The sequence below is a fragment of the Chiloscyllium punctatum genome, chromosome 15, assembly GCF_047496795.1.
Source record: "Chiloscyllium punctatum isolate Juve2018m chromosome 15, sChiPun1.3, whole genome shotgun sequence".
NCBI classification, from domain to species: domain Eukaryota; kingdom Metazoa; phylum Chordata; class Chondrichthyes; order Orectolobiformes; family Hemiscylliidae; genus Chiloscyllium; species Chiloscyllium punctatum.
Window position 1 is genome coordinate 6,710,233 of NC_092753.1, and position 20,627 is coordinate 6,730,859.

The 20,627-nt window shown below is 55.4% G+C and overlaps 1 protein-coding gene across 1 annotated transcript in view; it reads right to left on the bottom strand.

Moving 5' to 3' along the window:
• The window catches only part of kpna3 (karyopherin alpha 3 (importin alpha 4)), a 108,190-nt gene that overhangs the window by 68,414 nt on the left and 19,149 nt on the right, over positions 1–20,627 (bottom strand). Inside the window, exon 2 of the mRNA XM_072584547.1 lies at positions 11,844–11,888. Within this exon, the coding sequence (XP_072440648.1) occupies positions 11,844–11,888 (45 nt within the window). The remainder of the gene's footprint in view (positions 1–11,843; positions 11,889–20,627) is intronic.

The window sequence follows — 20,627 nt, forward strand, 5'->3', positions numbered from 1 at the left end:
TTAACCCAATCATGTCATTAAATGGGACAAAAGACAAAATAAATCCTACTCTCATACTTTATATCAATGTGATACATCACAGGCACTAACAAACAATGGACAAGTAATCTTGTGATAACTACACCATTTTACTACAATGTGGACATGATAGTGAATTGACTCTGAATCTATGATAATCAGCATTTACATGGACAAGCATGGCAGAGAAACAATGTGATGACAGCCATTCCTCCAGAAAGATAGAGAGGAAAGTAGTCTGTATTACATGCCCTTACATATGGGGGCACTCTCAACGTCATGCACTTCAAAACCACTAACAGACATTAGAGAAAAGCCTGGCTCCTCTCTCTCAAACAGTAACACAAAATGATTTAGGACAATTTGGAAAAATTATGTCGAAGTGGAGGAACCTCTGGATGAAGAGGAACAAAACCACATGAACTGGTGTTGCACAGAAGTTGAAGACCAGGTGGAAATGCACATGAGAGCAGCACTGAAAATCTCAGGTATTCAAATGATAATCTGAGAAAAGCCCCAGAAGCTCCAAATGATAAATCAGAGTAAGGCAGAGTACAGAGAAAGGGTTGGACACAAAAAGATGCTGCAGTATTTACACCCTTTTGACTTGTTTTAGATTTCAAACCTGAGCACTGAGATGATTTCAGAACAATGTATGTGCTGTAAGTCAATTTCTTTACATCATCTCGTCAATACCATACTGAACCTATCCAGTTCACTTCACAAACTTTTAGCAGCACAAAGTTTTGTTCATCATCCATAACAGCCATGTTTCAATCCAGTTTTGGACTGATGGAATGAATGCTTCCTTTGTCATGGTTAACATTTTATCTTGTCGCCAAAATCACCAAAAAGAAATTACCTAAGCTTTTATCTAACTGGTGTTTCTGGGATTTTGCTGTGCCCAATTTGACTGCTGTATTTGCCGATGAAACAAGTGACTGAGCACACTTCAAAAATATTTTGTTGACAGTGAACGTTTTCAGAACACAAAAGGCATTATACTGATTAAAGTTTTCTTTTTATTTCCTGTCAGCTAGCTGCAATAGTTCCACATTAGTTTACGCCATCTCACTCGAGTTCCCAGTGGATAAAAGGTTAAGACAGTCCTGTGTGGATTTAGTGGGCTGAATTTCATGACTCGACGACATTAGAGGAGTGCAGTACAGTACAGATTCGTAAACTGTTACCAGAGATGGAAGGCTTAAATTATTCAGACAGGTCCATAAACTTGGCTTCTGCTGCCTGGAGTTTAAACGGTGAAATAGCGATATAACTGTGCTGCTTAGATAACAAGGGATTCCACAGATGGTGAAGGAATCCAGAATAAGGGGTAAATATTAAAATCAGAGCCAGATCTCAGAAAGCACCTTTCCTCTGCTCCAAAGATTGGTAGAATTCTATATTCTCTCTCCTAAAAGAGATTATGGAGGTTGAGTTATCAGAAAATTTCAAGTCTTAAAACTGATAGGTTTTGTTCACTATTGATGGTTTTATTAAAGGTGAGTTAACACATTAAAGGTGAATTAAAGAACTTGAAATAGAAATTAACCAGAATTGAACTGACTGGAAGAACAGGCTTGAGGGACGGTTAGGTGATTCCTTATGTCCACATTTTAGCACACATGAAAAATCGTGACAAACTACAAAGATTGAGGTTGTCAAAAATGTACACAGAAAAATTAAGTTCATCAAGGATTGTTGTTCTTATTTGGTGGTTACAATACATTAACTATGACTTGCTCCAGCCAAAAGTAAAATTTTCAGCACATTATCGCTTGGTACTAAATCATGACCATTAAACACGGACAGTGCAGCACTGGAGGGAGCAAGTGCAATTGGGTATCTGGAGGCAATAGGATTACAGACTCTGTCTGCCTGACATCCTTAGCTCTTTTGGGAGTGTGATGTTTGGTGCAAGATTTACACACATTTTGACATTATTTTCAAATCATTTATTTTAGTGCTTAGATTTTTGAACTAGTGGCAAATGATTAACAATATTCATTTTTTTTAAAAACCAGGATAAGAAGAGTCTTGGGGTGATAATGGGAACTTGTTTACATTAGGAAGAATTTTACAAGTCGACAGAGTAAACATTGAAGAAAGTTTATTTTCTGTTTAGAAGGCTCGGAAATTATTTTTGTTTGCTTTAGGGGAAAATCCATAGCTTAGAAAATTTTTGTTTTTCAGTCCGCACAAGTCCTGGTAAAACCTGCATGTATGGAACTGTTTGTCCTGCAGAAAAGAGGTAGTTCTGAAAAGTTAGGAAATAAGTTACCTCACCATAAGGATTTTAGTTGGATGATGCAGACCAGAGTGTTTGGGTGGAACCTTGAAGGAATGATTTGAAGTCGAGAAGGTTGCAGCTCAGCTGTGAGACTAATCAAGAGCAAGACTACCAAACTTTCAAGAATGGGAATTAGAAGGAACAGTTAAATTAAACCTATAAATGTGATAAAGAAGTGAACTCTCTACACAGCTTAATGGTTGCAAAGTAATGGCATTGAGATCAATGGAACTGCATTTTAACAGTGCGTTTTAAAACCTTTCACACTGTTTTACATGTAAATGGCTTAGTTTATTCTTGTCATTTTTTTCTTTTGCATAATAAACTTCTGTTTTATTGCTAAAGTTAAATCTGAGCATTGCATGCCTGTGTCTCAGTAATAGATTAGCTCATTAAGTTAACAAAACAAAATATTATCGATCAAAACACATTTCTGGGATCTGACTTGTCCCATATCATTAGCTGGGATCAAAACAGGAGAAAAAGTTTTAAAATCTCCCATTTTATTTTGTTACTTCTACCACGTTACCATTGGACACTGGCACCAATACTGGGGAAGGAGGGAGTTCTTCCAATGGGATAGACTCCACCTGAATCACGCTGGGACCAGAGTCTTGGTGAATCACAGGACACCAAGCTGTAGATAGGGCTTTAAACTGAATAGTGAGGGGGCAGGTTCTGTTACATGGATAATTAGAAAATCAAAGTTAAAGAAGGCAGAATGCAGGTTAGTAATGAATCTGGTTTTTTAACAGAAAACAAAAGGGAGCAGAACATGTGAACATCATATCTCAAAACGGAAATGTACAAGATTAGAGAAATTTGATAATAGAACAAGCTGAAATGTTTGTATCTGAATGCATGGAGTATTCAGAATAAAATTAATGAGTTACCAGCACAAAGAGAGACAATTGGGTATAGTTTGGTGGCAATTATAGAGACACAGTTATAGTGAAACCAGATTTGAGAATTGTGTACCAAAGGGTAATCAGTGTTTTGGAAGGTTAGGGAGGAGGGAAAAGGAGGTAGTAAGGCTTTGTTATGGATGAAATTAGTGCTATCGTGAAAAATTATATCAGCACTAGAGATCAAGACGTAGAATCAGTCTGGGCAAAATTAAGAAACAGCAAGGAAAAATCGCCCTGGTAGGAGAAATCTAGACATCCCTCAACAATTGTCCTGCACTGGCGCACAATATAAATCAGAAAATACTGGGACTTGTAAGACAAGTACCACAGTAGTCATTGGTGATTTTAATATGCATATAGACCAGATTAATCAAATTGGGAAGGGTAGCCTCAAGGCTATTGAATGTATCAAAGATTGTTTCTTAGAGCAATATGTTGTGGAACCAACCATAGAGCAGGCTAATCTGGATTTGATACTGTGCAATCAAGTGGAATTAATTAATGATCTCAATTCTAAAGAATCCTGTCGGGAAGAGAGTGATGATAGCATGCTACAATTTCAAACTCATTTAGTGGAACTGGAGTCACACTCTAGCATTCTAGAATTAAACAAGTGTAGTTACAGAGGCATGGGACAAATATGGCCCTAGTGGACTGAGCAGGAAGACTAAAAGGTAGGACAGTCGATGAGCAATGGCACATGTTTAACAAAATACTCGATTGCTCCAAACTAAACTATATTCCAAACAGGAAGAAAAATTGTAAGAAGGGAAATCCATCCATGGCTAAGCAAAAAAATCAAAGATAATACAAAGACAAAAACTAAGGCATACCTCATGGAAAAGCAAGTGACAGGATGGAAGATTGGGCAATTTTTTTTTAAGATCAACAAAGGGTCACTAAAAAAAGGTAAAAAGAGATAAATTGTGACAGAAAACTACATAAAATATATAAACAGCTAGAAAAGCTTCTTTAACTATACAAAATACAAAAGAGTAGCTAAAGTAAATGCAGGTCCCTTGGAGGATGAGACCGGGAAGGTCATAATGGGGAACACAGAAAGGGCAGAGTCACTAAATCAATATTTTGCTTCAGTTTTTACAGAAACATCCCAATAGAAAGAGTAGTGCAGAGGTTATAGAAAGGAAGCATCATCACAAAGGAAAACATACTGAGCAAACTATTAGCTTTGAAGGCAGGCAAGTCTGGGGTCTGATGGCCTACATCTTCAAGAAAGTGACAACAGAGATAGTGAATCCATTGATTATAATAGTCCAAAATTCTCTCTAGATGGTTGTAGGGGCTGAAAAAAATGCTCAACACTCATTCAAAATGGGAGGCAGAAAGTAGGAAACTACAGACCACTTAGTTTAACATGTGTTCTTTGGAAATTGTTAGAATTCATTATGAAAGAAGTAATGAGGACATTTGAAAAGTCAGAACATAACCTATCAGCATGATTTTCTGAAAGTTAGATAGTGTTTGACTAATTTGCTGTAGTTCCTTGAAGATGTAACAAGCAATGTGAATTATGGAGATCCTGTAGATGTAATATATCTGGATTTCCAGAAGGCATTTGATAAGGTGCTACACAAAAGGTGTAATACACAAGGAATCACAATTTCTTAGCTTGGACAGAGCTAAATTAAGTGGGAAAATAAGTCGCAATGAGGAAATTTAGAAATGACTTTGGATAGGTTAAGTAAATGGGCCAAAATTTGACAGATGAAGTTTAACCTGGAAAAGTGTAAGGTCATCCATTAGGGTCAGAGGAATAGAAAGGCAATTTATCTAAATGGAGAGAAAATTCAAGGTGTTTCGGATCAATTAGTATGTCCTCATCTATGAATCACAGAAAACTAGTACATAGGTACAGCACGTAATAAGGAAGGCAACTGAAAGTTTGGCATTTATTACAAAAAGGGATAAAGAATAAAAGTAGATAAGTGCTACTGCAACTATACAAGGCATTAGTGAGACAGCACCTGGAGTACTGTGTATAACTTGAGTGTTGTTGTTGTATTGGAGAAGTTCAAATGAGGTTCACTAGATTGATTTCAGAGATGAGAGCTTTGCCTTGTGAAGGGAGATTGAGCAGTTCAGGCCTATAGTCTCTGGAGTTTGAGGCAATCTAATTGAGGTCTCTAAGATACTAAAGAGGATTGACAAAAGTAGACAAACAGGATGCTTCCTCATGTGGGACAATCTAATCTGAGAGTCATAGTTTTAGGATAAAAAGGATAACAGATATAAAACATAGATGAAGAGCAATTATAAAGGAGAAAACAAAGGGTTATTAAGAGTGGACAGGAAAGTGGAATTGAGATGAGATCAGCCATGATTGTATCAAATGGCAGAGCAGGGGTTGGCTGAAGTGCTCCTGCTCTTCGTTCTTAAATTATTAGATTTGGTAATTGGAGCACTGACATCCAGGATATTGGAATTTACTTGGCTGAAAATATTCGGAATCCAGTTTTTCAGCAATCAACAAGTTCTTCACTGACGATTGCTATGTTTACACTACACGACAAAGTTAATCATCAATTCACTGAAACCCATCAAATTGTACACTCCCCAACACTATTAAGTTGTGCAGCATGCTAAGCAAAAGTCAATATGGAGCATTAGTTTTTTTTTAAAAACAAACAAACATTTGGTCAATTAAGCAGTATTATTACATGAGGAACCAGCTACTCTGACCCTAGCTAGCTATGTTGAGGATTCACAAAGTTAACCCTGGATTATTTCTGTCATTCCACACCCAAACATCAGTTCTCATGAAGAATCATTGGAGTCAAAATGTTAACTCTATTTTCTTTCCACAAACGCTACCAGACCTGCTTAGTTTCTTCACCAATTTCTGTTTTTGAATCTAAAAGCAGAGAACCAACTTTATCACTGTAGCTGAATGCTTTATGCATAGTTCTTTCCCTACTCCTTATTGAAACTATGTCAAAAATCTCACTTGGCAGTCCCTAATCAGCACTGCAGCAGTCCCACTTTACTCAGTTAGGCTCTGGAGTGTCTGTGCTCTACTTTCAGGAAGCTCAGAGAACTTTATTGCTGTACTTACCAAGAGTGAGGGGGAGGGGGAAGAGAGATAGATAGATTAGCAACTACAGGTAATTCCAGTCAGACAGTACCTTATTTATATTGCCAGTCTGATTTGAATCCTCCATTAGCAATGAGTTCTGGGCATGTGAACTAATAAGCTAGCTTGCTTGAGCAGTTATATAAAAATAAAATCAATAGTATTATTTGAACAAAAATAGCTTAGTTTTTCCCTGCCTAATTACCCCTCAACCAACATCATCACTTCAGAGAGATTATCTGTTTTCTTTTAAAGTTTGAGAGAAGATTTGTAGCTCGGGTGCTCATTGTTGTGGTTCTGTTCGCCGAGCTGGGAATTTGTGTTGCAGACATTTCGTCCCCTGTCTAGGTGACATCCTCAGTGCTTGGGAGCCTCCTGTGAAGCGCTTCTGTGATCTTTCCTCCGGCATTTGTAGTGGTTTGAATCTGCCACTTCCAGTTGTCAGTTCCAGCTGTCCGTTGCAGTGGTCAGTATATTGGGTCCAGGTCGATGTGCTTATTGATTGAATCTGTGGATGAGTGCCAAGCCTCTAGGAATTCCCTGGCTGTTCTCTGTTTGGCTTGTCCTATAATAGTAGTGTTGTCCCAGTCGAATTCATGTTGCTTGTCATCTGCGTGTGTGGCTACTAAGGATAGCTGGTTGTGTCATTTCGTGGCTAGTTGGTGTTCGTGGATGTGGATCATTAGCTGTCTTCCTGTTTGTCCGATGTAGTGTTTTGTGCAGTCCTTGCATGGGATTTTGTACACTACATTGGTTTTGCTCCTGCAATCCTTAGTAGGAGATCTCATTATGCATGTACTAGCCGATTCACTTCACTACATTACAGCAGTGGCTTCACTTCGCAAGTATTGCACAAAGTGAAGAATAGATAGGGCATAACAAACCATGAAAGATGCTACAAAAATCCAGTGTGGTCTGATGCTTTTATAGGAATTTAACATTCCAGTATTCAAAGAGAAAGTGAGGACTGCAGATGCTGGAGATTAGGGGTCAGGCAGCTTGCAAGGAGCAGTAAGTTGATATTTTGAGCATAAGTTCTCCATCAAGAACGGAGGGGTGGCCCAAAGGGGCTTAGAGATAAATGAGAGGAGGATGAGACTGCAGGGAAGGTAGCTGAGAGTTCGATAGGTTGATGGAGGTGGGGGCAATGGTGATAGGTCGGAGAGGAGGGTGGAGCAGATAAGTGGGAAGGAAGGTGGACAGGTCATGAGGGCGGTGCCGAGTTGGAAGGTTGCATCTGGAATAAGGTGGGGGAGGGGAAATGGAGAAATTGGTGAATCATTGAACCCGTGTGAACGGAGGGTCCCAAGGTGGAAGATGAGGTGAGTTTTATCCAGGTGGCAAATGGCTAGAGTTTCGTGGAGGAGGCGGTGCAGGACTTGCATGTCCTTGGCGAAGTGGGAGGAGGTGTTAAAGTTTTCAGCCACAGGGTGATGGGGTTGCTTAGTGTGTGTGTCCCAGAGATGTTTCCTGGGACATTTCGCAAGTCAACTCTGGACAAATAAATGTCATGCTAAGTGGATCCAAGAAGCCCCTGAACATTGTTAAAACCAGATCAATACCAGATTAGTTTTTCTCCATCAAGTACCACAATCCCTCTGCACAGGTTGTGATCACAGTAATGTTTTAAGGAAATACACATATGAAGAATGTGAGTGAGGCACATGTTTTAGTTGACACAAATGCAACTGCCAAATTGTTTGATAAATTATCAACCTGATTAAAATGACTGCCCTGAGTGTGTCTCCTGAGATTAAAAGATATTTTGCAAATCCTAGGGCAACACAGTGTCTCAGTGGTGAGCACTGCTGCCTCACAGCACCAGGGACCCAGGTTCAATTCCGCCCCTGGGCAACTGTCTGTATGGAGCTTTCACATTCTCAGTGTCTGCATGGGATTCCTCTGGGTTTTCCTGTTTCCTCCAAAGATGGGCAGGTTACGTAGATTGCCCATACTATATTGCCTATAGTGTTGAGGGATGCATAGACTCGGTGAATCAGCATGGGAAATGCAGGGTTACAGGGATTTGGGCGAGGGGGGTTGCTTGTTGAAGAGTTGGCATGGACTCAATGGGCTGAATTGAGTTGGGATTCTAAGATATCCTAGCTATGTCTTAAATCGTTTAATTATAAGCATTCAAATTCTCTCAGATCCACAAAACTCTTATGCAGACGAACACACACACACTGCTTGACTTTTCTACTTCCACCATGAATAATCATGAAAACTCTTTCAAACTGTGACGGCCACATTTCAGCAATCCTGCATTTTCCTCTTAATGTTAAATTACACACAGCAATCAAGTATTTCACTAGGTGCTACCAAATCAACAAAGGCCTCTCTTGAGGAAAGACCAGGGTGTGGACTAATTGGAAATCCCTTTCAAAGGAGCAGCTTAACCATGCTGGACTAAGTGGCTGCTTCTGTGTTATACGATTCTACAGGAATGAAAGTAACACTGCAATCTTGACAATACAGTTTTTAAAAAAAAAGCACTTTCCCAGCTTCCTGTGCCATCATATTGGTTTTAAAGTTCTCTGTCAGAGATTGTTCCAGAACTCCAACCAAAAAAAAAGTACATTCCATGCTTCTGGAAGAATTCCTAATGATCCACAATTCTCCATACAAAGATCAGGGGCAAAGACTTGCACATATCATTCATTCACAACCTCAGTACATCAAAAAGCACTTTAAGGCTAAGTATGTATTTTTCAAGTGCAGTTGCTCCTCTTGAATAGGAAATGCAGCAACCTATTTACCCACAACAAGATCCCACAAACAAAATAATAACCATATAACTTGTTTCGGGGTTGGTGAAGGGATAAACACTGACCTTCACCACAGGAGGAACTCTCCACTTCTTCAAACACTGCCAGAGGAATTTCTAGGCCTATGTAAGATCACAGACAGAGCCTCATCCAAAGGATGGTACCACAATCAGTGGAACACAATGTCAGCAGAGATTACATGCTCTAGTCCCTGGGGTGCAATTTCAACAAAAGAGCTGTAAACTTAGGAAAGAATGTGACTCCTAAGTCAGGATTGATGCTTGTAATTTATACAGCGCAGAACAATCTGAGTAATGAGGGCACCAAAAACTTTGGTAACTAACAAGTGGACAATTTTTGCTCTACTTGTTCAGCTTGCCCAGTGTACAGTCTAGACAGGCAAACACTTGAGAAATAGGAGAAGGTTTCATAAAGTAAATCAAAAAGCAGGCATATAAATGTGGCTTTCCTGTACAAGTTAGAAATAAAATCAGAAAATCTGCTAATCGGCACAATCTGTTCTAGAATTTATAATAGAAATAGCAAAATGACGAAGCTCAGTGTCGTGAAGCTGATTCTGTAATCCAGAAATACTGCCAAGCTGCTTAACTCAAAAGCCTATCGTCGGAAAGGTTATGCAATCTTCAGCCGTTCCTGTTCAATCAACAATAGATATTTGAACCTTTTGTTTCAATCAATCTAAATTCTCATCTGGTTTACTCAACTCCTGGTCTCAGTGAAACAACATACATTGAAGGACAATTACTGTACATTCATTTTTGCAACGCCAATAACCAGCATGTTGTGTTCACATGGAAGCAGCACATCTTAAAAGTCCTGCAATAGCATGACAGCACGTTTGGAGGGTGATCAAACAATCTAAGTCATGCACTACAAATAGCAAACCAAACCTTAATTATTAACAATTTACACTTATTATGGTAGCTTGTAAACAGACCAAAGGCTGCAAACTTATTCACTAACTGCACGACCAACTGTATTTGGCCTCACCTCTCAACTATCATCTGTTCCTAACTGGACAAATAAACCAATCATGAATGCACTGCCTAAATTTCACACAGTCGTGTTACTTAGAGTTTATTAAGCACTTGAGAGGTGAAGGTTGGATTGTATGAGCTTTACTGGTATCATTGATCAAGATATGTTTTATATTGACAGATAACCAATAAATACTCAAGCGTATCTCGATTCTTTCAAGGCATAGTTTGCAGTAAGCAAACATATCACTACAGGGTGATAGACCATCGTATAATGTTGCTTCTACAGCCCAAAAGAATATTTTACAGTCGCATCTAACGCAATTAAAGAAAGTTAAGGTTGGGCTCTTCCATGCAAATGAACTCAATAACTTGTAAGTCATATATTTTCATTACAAGAGTAAAGGTGAAATATTTAATAATCATAGTGTAACCACTATGCCTAAATTTAAAGCTCTTTATCAAAAGGTATCAATGATTGCGCAGAGTTATGTTTGCTGAGTTTCAGGCACTAGGTAACGAGTCTCTGGTTTGGTTCACCCTGTCAAGCACATGGCTAACAAAAAAACTTTACTTTTCTCACTGCTGTTTTCACAACATAAACATCCTACATGTGCAATTTAATTATACTTCAGATGTAAATGTTTCTATAGATATAAATTACAGATTTATATCTATGGAAACCAATCTACACAGTACTGTCCTATACTGTGATGAATTATTTGTCAAATGCCAGCAAGTTTAATCAGAGATTTAATGCAAGTATTCAAATCTGATAGACAGGGTGGGGGTGGGGGTGGGGGTGGGGGGGACGGTTTCCATCAATGGAAGGTGGATAATCAGTGGACACAGATTTGAGGTAACAAACAGAATAATCAGAGGGGAGATGAGGATTTTTCTTCAGTCGCAAGTTATGTGGAATGAACTGACTGCTGAAAGTAGATTTAATAGTAAATTTCAGAAGCCAATTGCATAAATACACAAAAGAAAAAAACATGCAGGATTATGAGGAAAGAGCAGGTGGTAGTGGAATTAATGAAATAGTTCTCTCCAAAGAGAAGAAACAGGCACAATCTGCCAAAGAGTTTCCATTGTGCAGTGTCATTTTGTAGTGCAGTACGCATTTAAACTCTGGTCCCCTTCTACTTGTTCCACCAGTATCAAATTGCCTCGACAGCTTTTCTGTCTCGTTACCGAGTCCACAAGTGAAGACAATGGTTAAAGAGAGAGCCATTTTCTTTACTACGTAATTTTGTAACAATGTCCAAAACAAGCTCCAGTAGCTCCAAACTGATAAAAACACAGGTACACAACCGATTCAAATGAAATACCTAAATAAACTGATTATATATGTAAGACATTAGTAAAAGGTCAGACAAAGTGGTTTTGTACTAAACTAACAATTCAGGGACCTGGATGATAAACTGGAATTGCAGGACAAGACTCCGCCATGGCCATTCAAAATGTAAATTTAAACAAACCAGAGCTTTGTTTTAAAATAAACTATCAGTACGATGATTACAAAGTTACAAATTATTTTAAAACCCACTTGATTCGCTAATTGCTTTCGGGAAGGAAATTTATCTTTATCTGATCTGGCTAAATGCGATTCCAGGCCCAGTGGGGTAACTCTTGAATGCCCTATGAAATGGACCAGCAAGCCCCTCAGTTTCAGGATGGACAATAAATGTTCTATTGCCAGCAACTCCCACATTCGACTAAAAAAGTAAAAATGTGCAGCAAAGGCTGCAGGAAAAGCACAATATTTACCTTTCTTAGTTCCACTGTCACTTCATTTCGATGTCTTCTCATAGTCTGTAACAGAAGCAGCAGCAGCCATAGTTAATCACTTGTTCAACAAATTACTCTTGTAGTAAAATGAGACTTCCCATAGCATGTTCACAGCATGTTAAACAAGAAACCTTTACACAAAGACACGAATGTTATAACCATTAAAAGTACTCTGTTGTCTCGTTTGCAAATATGAAACACCGTCCATTTCGGGGCAGAGGAACAATGGGCTCAGTCTCAGAAGCCCATTCTATCATTTAAGGAGCTCATCAGTGCCCAGGACATTAACTTCATGCACTCCCCTTGGTACCAAACCATTACCTTAGCCGGAGGGGGGACAGGAGGCAGGGCGGGGACGGGGGAGAGGGGAGACAGGGGAGAGGGCGGGGGGAGGGGGGCGGGGAAGAGGGCGGGGGGAGGGGGGCGGGGAAGAGGGCGGGGGGAGGGGAGCGGGGAAGAGGGCGGGGGGAGGGGGGCGGGGAAGAGGGCGGGGGGAGGGGGGCGGGGAAGAGGGCGGGGGGAGGGGAGCGGGGAAGAGGGCGGGGGGAGGGGGGCGGGAAGAGGGCGGGGGAGGGGGGCGGGGAAGAGGGCGGGGGGAGGGGGGCGGGGAAGAGGGCGGGGGGAGGGGGGCGGGGAAGAGGGCGGGGGGAGGGGGGCGGGGAAGAGGGCGGGGGGAGGGGGGCGGGGAAGAGGGCGGGGGGAGGGGGGCGGGGAAGAGGGCGGGGGGAGGGGGGCGGGGAAGAGGGCGGGGGGAGGGGGGCGGGGAAGAGGGCGGGGGGAGGGGGCGGGGAAGAGGGCGGGGGGAGGGGGGCGGGGAAGAGGGCGGGGGGAGGGGGGCGGGGAAGAGGGCGGGGGAGGGGGGCGGGGAAGAGGGCGGGGGGGGGGCGGGGAAGAGGGCGGGGGGGGGGGGCGGGGAAGAGGGCGGGGGGGGGGACAGGGAAGAGGGCGGGGGGGGGACAGGGAAGAGGGCGGGGGGGGGGGGGAGGACAGGGAAGGGGGGGGGGGGAGGACAGGGAAGAGGGCGGGGGGGGGGAGGACAGGGAAGGGGGGGGGGAGGACAGGGAAGAGGGCGGGGGGGGGGAGGACAGGGAAGAGGGCGGGGGGGGGGGAGGACAGGGAAGGGGGGGGGGAGGACAGGGAAGGGGGGGGGGGAGAGGACAGGGAAGGGGGGGGGGGGAGGACAGGGAAGGGGGGGGGGGGAGGACAGGGAAGGGGGGGGGGAGGACAGGGAAGGGGGGGGGGAGGACAGGGAAGGGGGGGGGGAGGACAGGGAAGGGGGGGGGGAGGACAGGGAAGAGGGCGGGGGGGGGGGGAGGACAGGGAAGAGGGGGGGGGAGGACAGGGAAGAGGGCGGGGGGGGACAGGGAAGAGGGCGGGGGGGGACAGGGAAGAGGGCGGGGGGGGACAGGGAAGAGGGCGGGGGGGGACAGGGAAGAGGGCGGGGGGGGACAGGGAAGAGGGCGGGGGGGGACAGGGAAGAGGGCGGGGGGGGACAGGGAAGAGGGCGGGGGGGGGACAGGGAAGAGGGCGGGGGGGGGACAGGGAAGAGGGCGGGGGGGGACAGGGAAGAGGGCGGGGGGGGGACAGGGAAGAGGGCGGGGGGGGGACAGGGAAGAGGGCGGGGGGGGACAGGGAAGAGGGCGGGGGGGGGACAGGGAAGAGGGCGGGGGGGGGGACAGGGAAGAGGGCGGGGGGGGGGACAGGGAAGAGGGCGGGGGGGGGGGAGGACAGGGAAGAGGGCGGGGGGGGGGACAGGGAAGAGGGCGGGGGGGGGGAGGACAGGGAAGAGGGCGGGGGGGGGAGGACAGGGAAGAGGGCGGGGGGGGACAGGGAAGAGGGCGGGGGGGGGAGGACAGGGAAGGGGGGGGGAGGACAGGGAAGGGGGGGGGAGGACAGGGAAGAGGGCGGGGGGGGGGAGGACAGGGAAGAGGGCGGGGGCGGACAGGGAAGGGGGGGGGGGGGAGGACAGGGAAGAGGGCGGGGGGGGAGGACAGGGAAGAGGGCGGGGGGGGGGAGGACAGGGAAGAGGGCGGGGGGGGGGACAGGGAAGAGGGCGGGGGGGGGGCAGGGAAGAGGGCGGGGGGGGGGCAGGGAAGAGGGCGGGGGGGGGGGCAGGGAAGAGGGCGGGGGGGGGACAGGGAAGAGGGCGGGGGGGGGACAGGGAAGAGGGCGGGGGGGGGACAGGGAAGAGGGCGGGGGGGGGACAGGGAAGAGGGTTGGGGGGGGGACAGGGAAGAGGGTTGGGGGGGGGACAGGGAAGAGGGCGGGGGGGGGACAGGGGAAGGAGAGGGCGGGGGGGGGACAGGGAAGAGGGCGGGGGGGGGACAGGGAAGAGGGCGGGGGGGGGACAGGGAAGAGGGCGGGGGGGGGACAGGGAAGAGGGCGGGGGGGGGACAGGGAAGAGGGCGGGGGGGGGACAGGGAAGAGGGCGGGGGGGGGACAGGGAAGAGGGCGGGGGGGGGACAGGGAAGAGGGCGGGGGGGGGACAGGGAAGAGGGCGGGGGGGACAGGGAAGAGGGCGGGGGGGGGGGGGGAGGACAGGGAAGGGGGGGGGGGGAGGACAGGGAAGAGGGCGGGGGGGGGGGAGGACAGGGAAGGGGGGGGGAGGACAGGGAAGGGGGGGGGGAGGACAGGGAAGAGGGCGGGGGGGGGGAGGACAGGGAAGACGGCAGGGGGGGGGAGGACAGGGAAGGGGGGGGGGGAGGACAGGGAAGGGGGGGGGGGGAGGACAGGGAAGGGGGGGGGGGAGGACAGGGGAGGGGGGGGGGAGGACAGGGAAGGGGGGGGGGTGGACAGGGAAGGGGGGGGGGAGGACAGGGAAGGGGGGGGGGAGGACAGGGAAGAGGGCGGGGGGGGGGGGGGAGGACAGGGAAGAGGGCGGGGGGGGGGGGGGGGGAGGACAGGGAAGAGGGCGGGGGGGGACAGGGAAGAGGGCGGGGGGGGACAGGGAAGAGGGCGGGGGGGGACAGGGAAGAGGGCGGGGGGGGACAGGGAAGAGGGCGGGGGGGGGACAGGGAAGAGGGCGGGGGGGGACAGGGAAGAGGGCGGGGGGGGACAGGGAAGAGGGCGGGGGGGACAGGGAAGAGGGCGGGGGGGGGACAGGGAAGAGGGCGGGGGGGGACAGGGAAGAGGGCGGGGGGGGGACAGGGAAGAGGGCGGGGGGGGGACAGGGAAGAGGGCGGGGGGGGGACAGGGAAGAGGGCGGGGGGGGGACAGGGAAGAGGGCGGGGGGGGGACAGGGAAGAGGGCGGGGGGGGGACAGGGAAGAGGGCGGGGGGAGGACAGGGAAGAGGGCGGGGGGGGGACAGGGAAGAGGGCGGGGGGGGGACAGGGAAGAGGGCGGGGGGGGGAGGACAGGGAAGAGGGCGGGGGGGGACAGGGAAGAGGGCGGGGGGGGGAGGGCGGGGGGGGGGAGGACAGGGAAGAGGGCGGGGGGGGGAGGACAGGGAAGAGGGCGGGGGGGGACAGGGAAGAGGGCGGGGGGGGGGAGGACAGGGAAGGGGGGGGGAGGACAGGGAAGGGGGGGGGAGGACAGGGAAGGGGGGGGGAGGACAGGGAAGAGGGCGGGGGGGGGGGAGGACAGGGAAGAGGGCGGGGGCGGACAGGGAAGGGGGGGGGAGGACAGGGAAGAGGGCGGGGGGGGGAGGACAGGGAAGAGGGCGGGGGGGGGAGGACAGGGAAGAGGGCGGGGGGGGGAGGACAGGGAAGAGGGCGGGGGGGGGAGGACAGGGAAGAGGGCGGGGGGGGAGGACAGGGAAGAGGGCGGGGGGGGGACAGGGAAGAGGGCGGGGGGGGCAGGGAAGAGGGCGGGGGGGGGACAGGGAAGAGGGCGGGGGGGGAGACAGGGAAGAGGGCGGGGGGGGGACAGGGAAGAGGGCGGGGGGGGGACAGGGAAGAGGGTGGGGGGGGACAGGGAAGAGGGTGGGGGGGGACAGGGAAGAGGGCGGGGGGGGACAGGGAAGAGGGCGGGGGGGGGACAGGGAAGAGGGCGGGGGGGGGACAGGGAAGAGGGCGGGGGGGGGACAGGGAAGAGGGCGGGGGGGGACAGGGAAGAGGGCGGGGGGGGGACAGGGAAGAGGGCGGGGGGGGGACAGGGAAGAGGGCGGGGGGGGACAGGGAAGAGGGCGGGGGGGGGACAGGGAAGAGGGCGGGGGGGGACAGGGAAGAGGGCGGGGGGGGGACAGGGAAGAGGGCGGGGGGGGGACAGGGAAGAGGGCGGGGGGGGGACAGGGAAGAGGGCGGGGGGGGGACAGGGAAGAGGGCGGGGGGGGGACAGGGAAGAGGGCGGGGGGGGGACAGGGAAGAGGGCGGGGGGGGGACAGGGAAGAGGGCGGGGGGGGGACAGGGAAGAGGGCGGGGGGGGGACAGGGAAGAGGGCGGGGGGGGGACAGGGAAGAGGGCGGGGGGGGGACAGGGAAGAGGGCGGGGGGGGGACAGGGAAGAGGGCGGGGGGGGACAGGGAAGAGGGCGGGGGGGGGACAGGGAAGAGGGCGGGGGGGGGACAGGGAAGAGGGCGGGGGGGGGACAGGGAAGAGGGCGGGGGGGGGACAGGGAAGAGGGCGGGGGGGACAGGGAAGAGGGCGGGGGGGGGAGGACAGGGAAGGGGGGGGGGAGGACAGGGAAGAGGGCGGGGGGGGAGGACAGGGAAGAGGGCGGGGGGGGGAGGACAGGGAAGAGGGCGGGGGGGGGGAGGACAGGGAAGAGGGCGGGGGGGGGGAGGACAGGGAAGGGGGGGGGGAGGACAGGGAAGGGGGGGGGGGAGGACAGGGAAGGGGGGGGGGAGGACAGGGAAGGGGGGGGGAGGACAGGGAAGGGGGAGGGGGGAGGACAGGGGAAGGGGGGGGGGGGAGGACAGGGAAGGGGGGGGGGAGGACAGGGAAGAGGGGGGGGGGGAGGACAGGGAAGAGGGCGGGGGGGGGAGGACAGGGAAGAGGGCGGGGGGGGGAGGACAGGGAAGAGGGCGGGGGGGGGACAGGGAAGAGGGCGGGGGGGGACAGGGAAGAGGGCGGGGGGGGGGACAGGGAAGAGGGCGGGGGGGGGACAGGGAAGAGGGCGGGGGGGGGACAGGGAAGAGGGCGGGGGGGGGACAGGGAAGAGGGCGGGGGGGGGACAGGGAAGAGGGCGGGGGGGGACAGGGAAGAGGGCGGGGGGGGACAGGGAAGAGGGCGGGGGGGGGACAGGGAAGAGGGCGGGGGGGGGGACAGGGAAGAGGGCGGGGGGGGGGGACAGGGAAGAGGGCGGGGGGGGGACAGGAAGAGGGCGGGGGGGGGGACAGGGAAGAGGGCGGGGGGGGGACAGGGAAGAGGGCGGGGGGGGGACAGGGAAGAGGGCGGGGGGGACAGGGAAGAGGGCGGGGGGGGGGACAGGGAAGAGGGCGGGGGGGGGACAGGGAAGAGGGCGGGGGGGGGACAGGGAAGAGGGCGGGGGGGGGACAGGGAAGAGGGCGGGGGGGGGACAGGGAAGAGGGCGGGGGGGGGACAGGGAAGAGGGCGGGGGGGGGACAGGGAAGAGGGCGGGGGGGGGACAGGGAAGAGGGCGGCGGGGGGACAGGGAAGAGGGCGGGGGGGGGACAGGGAAGAGGGCGGCGGGGGGGGGGGGAGGACAGGGAAGAGGGCGGGGGGGGGGGAGGACAGGGAAGAGGGCGGGGGGGGGGAGGACAGGGAAGAGGGCGGGGGGGGAGGACAGGGAAGAGGGCGGGGGGGGACAGGGAAGAGGGCGGGGGGGGGGGGAGGACAGGGAAGGGGGGGGGGAGGACAGGGAAGGGGGGGGGGGGGAGGACAGGGAAGGGGGGGGGGGAGGACAGGGAAGGGGGGGGGAGGACAGGGAAGGGGGGGGGGGAGGACAGGGAAGAGGGCGGGGGGGGGAGGACAGGGAAGAGGGCGGGGGCGGACAGGGAAGGGGGGGGGGAGGACAGGGAAGAGGCGGGGGGGGGGAGGACAGGGAAGAGGGCGGGGGGGGGAGGACAGGGAAGAGGGCGGGGGGGGGGACAGGGAAGAGGGCGGGGGGGGGGGACAGGGAAGAGGGCGGGGGGGGGGACAGGGAAGAGGGCGGGGGGGGGGGACAGGGAAGAGGGCGGGGGGGGGCAGGGAAGAGGGCGGGGGGGGACAGGGAAGAGGGTTGGGGGGGGAGAGGGAAGAGGGCGGGGGGGGACAGGGAAGAGGGCGGGGGGGGGACAGGGAAGAGGGCGGGGGGGGGACAGGGAAGAGGGCGGGGGGGGGACAGGGAAGAGGGCGGGGGGGGGACAGGGAAGAGGGCGGGGGGGGGACAGGGAAGAGGGCGGGGGGGGGACAGGGAAGAGGGCGGGGGGGGGACAGGGAAGAGGGCGGGGGGGGGACAGGGGGTCGAGGGCGGGGGGGGGACAGGGGGTCGAGGGGGGGGGGGGACAGGGGTCGAGGGGGGGGGGGACAGGGGGTCGAGGGGGAGGGGACAGGGGGTCGAGGGGGAGGGGACAGGGGGTCGAGGGGGAGGGGACAGGGGGTCGAGGGGGAGGGGACAGGGGGTCGAGGGGGAGGGGACAGGGGGTCGAGGGGGAGGGGACAGGGGGTCGAGGGGGAGGGGACAGGGGGTCGAGGGGGAGGGGACAGGGGGTCGAGGGGGGGATGGGGGGGACAGGGGTCGAGGGGGGATGGGGGGACAGGGGGTCGAGGGGGGGGGGGAGGAGGAGGGGACAGGGGGTTGGGGAGGACGGGGGAGGACGGGGGGGGAGGGGGAGGACGGGGGGGGGGAGGGGGAGGACGGGGGGGGGGAGGGGGAGGACGGGGGGGGGAGGGGGGGGGGAGGGGGGGGGGAGGGGGGGGGGGGAGGGGGAGGACGGGGGGGGGGAGGGGGGGGGGAGGGGGAGGACGGGGGGGGGGAGGGGGAGGACGGGGGGGGGGAGGGGGAGGACGGGGGGGGAGGGGGAGGACGGGGGGGGGAGGGGGAGGACGGGGGGGGGAGGGGGGGAGGGGGAGGACGGGGGGAAGGGGGGGGGGGAGGGGGAGGACGGGGGGGGAGGGGGAGGACGGGGGGGGGAGGGGGGGGGAGGGGGAGGACGGGGGGGGGGAGGGGGGGAGGGGGAGGACGGGGGGGGGGAGGGGGAGGACGGGGGGGGGAGGGGGAGGACGGGGGGGGGAGGGGGAGGACGGGGGGGGAGGGGGAGGACGGGGGGGGGAGGGGGAGGACGGGGGGGGGGAGGGAGAGGACGGGGGGGGGGAGGGAGAGGACGGGGGGGGGAGGGAGAGGACGGGGGGGGGGAGGGAGGACGGGGGGGGGGGAGGACGGGGGGGGGGAGGACGGGGGGGAGAGGACGGGGGGGAGAGGACGGGGGGGGAGAGGACGGGGGGGGAGAGGACGGGGGGGGAGAGGACGGGGGGGGAGAGGACGGGGGGGGGAGGACGGGGAGGACGGGGGGGGGAGGGGGAGGACGGGGGGGGAGGGGGAGGACGGGGGGGGAGGGGAGGACGCGGGGACAGGGGGTCGAGGGGGAGGGGACAGGGGGTCGGTGGTGGGGGGGGGAACAGGGGGTCGGGGGGGGTCGGGGGTGGGTGGGGGGGGGGAACAGGGGGTCGGGGGTGGGTGGGGGGGGGAACAGGGGGTCGGGGGTGGGTGGGGGGGGGGAACAGGGGGTCGGGGGTGGGTGGGGGGGGGAACAGGGGGTCGGGGGTGGGTGGGGGGGGGGAACAGGGGGTCGGGGGTGGGTGGGGGGGGGGACAGGGGGTCGGGGGTGGGGGACAGGGGGTCGGGGGTGGGTGGGGGGGGGACAGGGGGTCGGGGGTGGGTGGGGGGGGGGGCAGGGGGTCGGGGGTGGGTGGGGGGGGGGCAGGGGGTCGGGGGTGGGTGGGGGGGGACAGGGGGTCGGGGTTGGGTGGGGGGGACAGGGGGTCGGGGGTCGGGGGTCGGGGGTGGGGGGGGACAGGGGGTCGGGGGTGGGGGGGGGGACAGGGGGTCGGGGGTGGGGGGGACAGGGGGTCGGGGGTGGGGGGGGGACAGGGGGTCGGGGGTTGGGACAGGGGGTCGGGGGTGGGGGGGGGACAGGGGTCGGGGGTGGGGGGGGGACAGGGGGTCGGGGGTGGGGGGGGGACAGGGGGTCGGGGGTGGGGGGGGGGACAGGGGGTCGGGGGTGGGGGGGGGGACAGGGGGTCGGGGGTGGGGGGGGCAGGGGGTCGGGGTGGGGGGGGGGAAACAGGGGGTCGGGGTGGGGGGGGGAGACAGGGGGTCGGGGGTGGGGGGGGAGACAGGGGGTCGGGGGTGGGGGGGGGGAGACAGGGGGTCGGGGGTGGGGGGGGGGAGACAGGGGGTCGGGGTGGGGGGGGGAGACAGGGGGTCGGGGTGGGGGGGGGGAGACAGGGGGTCGGGGGTGGGGGGGGGGACAGGGGGTCGGGGGGGGGGGACAGGGGTCGGGGGGTGGGGGGGACAGGGGGTCGGGGGTGGGGGGGGGGACAGGGGGTCGGGGGTGGGGGGGGGAACAGGGGTCGGGGGTGGGGGACAGGGGGTCAGGGGTGGGAGGGGGGGACAGGGGGTCGGGGGGGGGACAGGGGGTCGGGGGTGGGAGGGGGGGACAGGGGGTCGGGGGTGGGAGGGGGGTACAGGGGGTCAGGGGGGGGATCGGGGGACAGGGGGTCGGTGGGGAGCGGGGGACAGGGGGTCGGGGGGGGGAGTGGGGGACAGGGGGTCAGGGGGGAGGGGGGACAGGGTCGGGGGGGACGGGGGGTTAGGGGGAGACGGGGGGGGAATGGGGAGTCGGGGGGTGGGCATGGGGAGTCGGGGGGGGGGGGAATGGGGAGT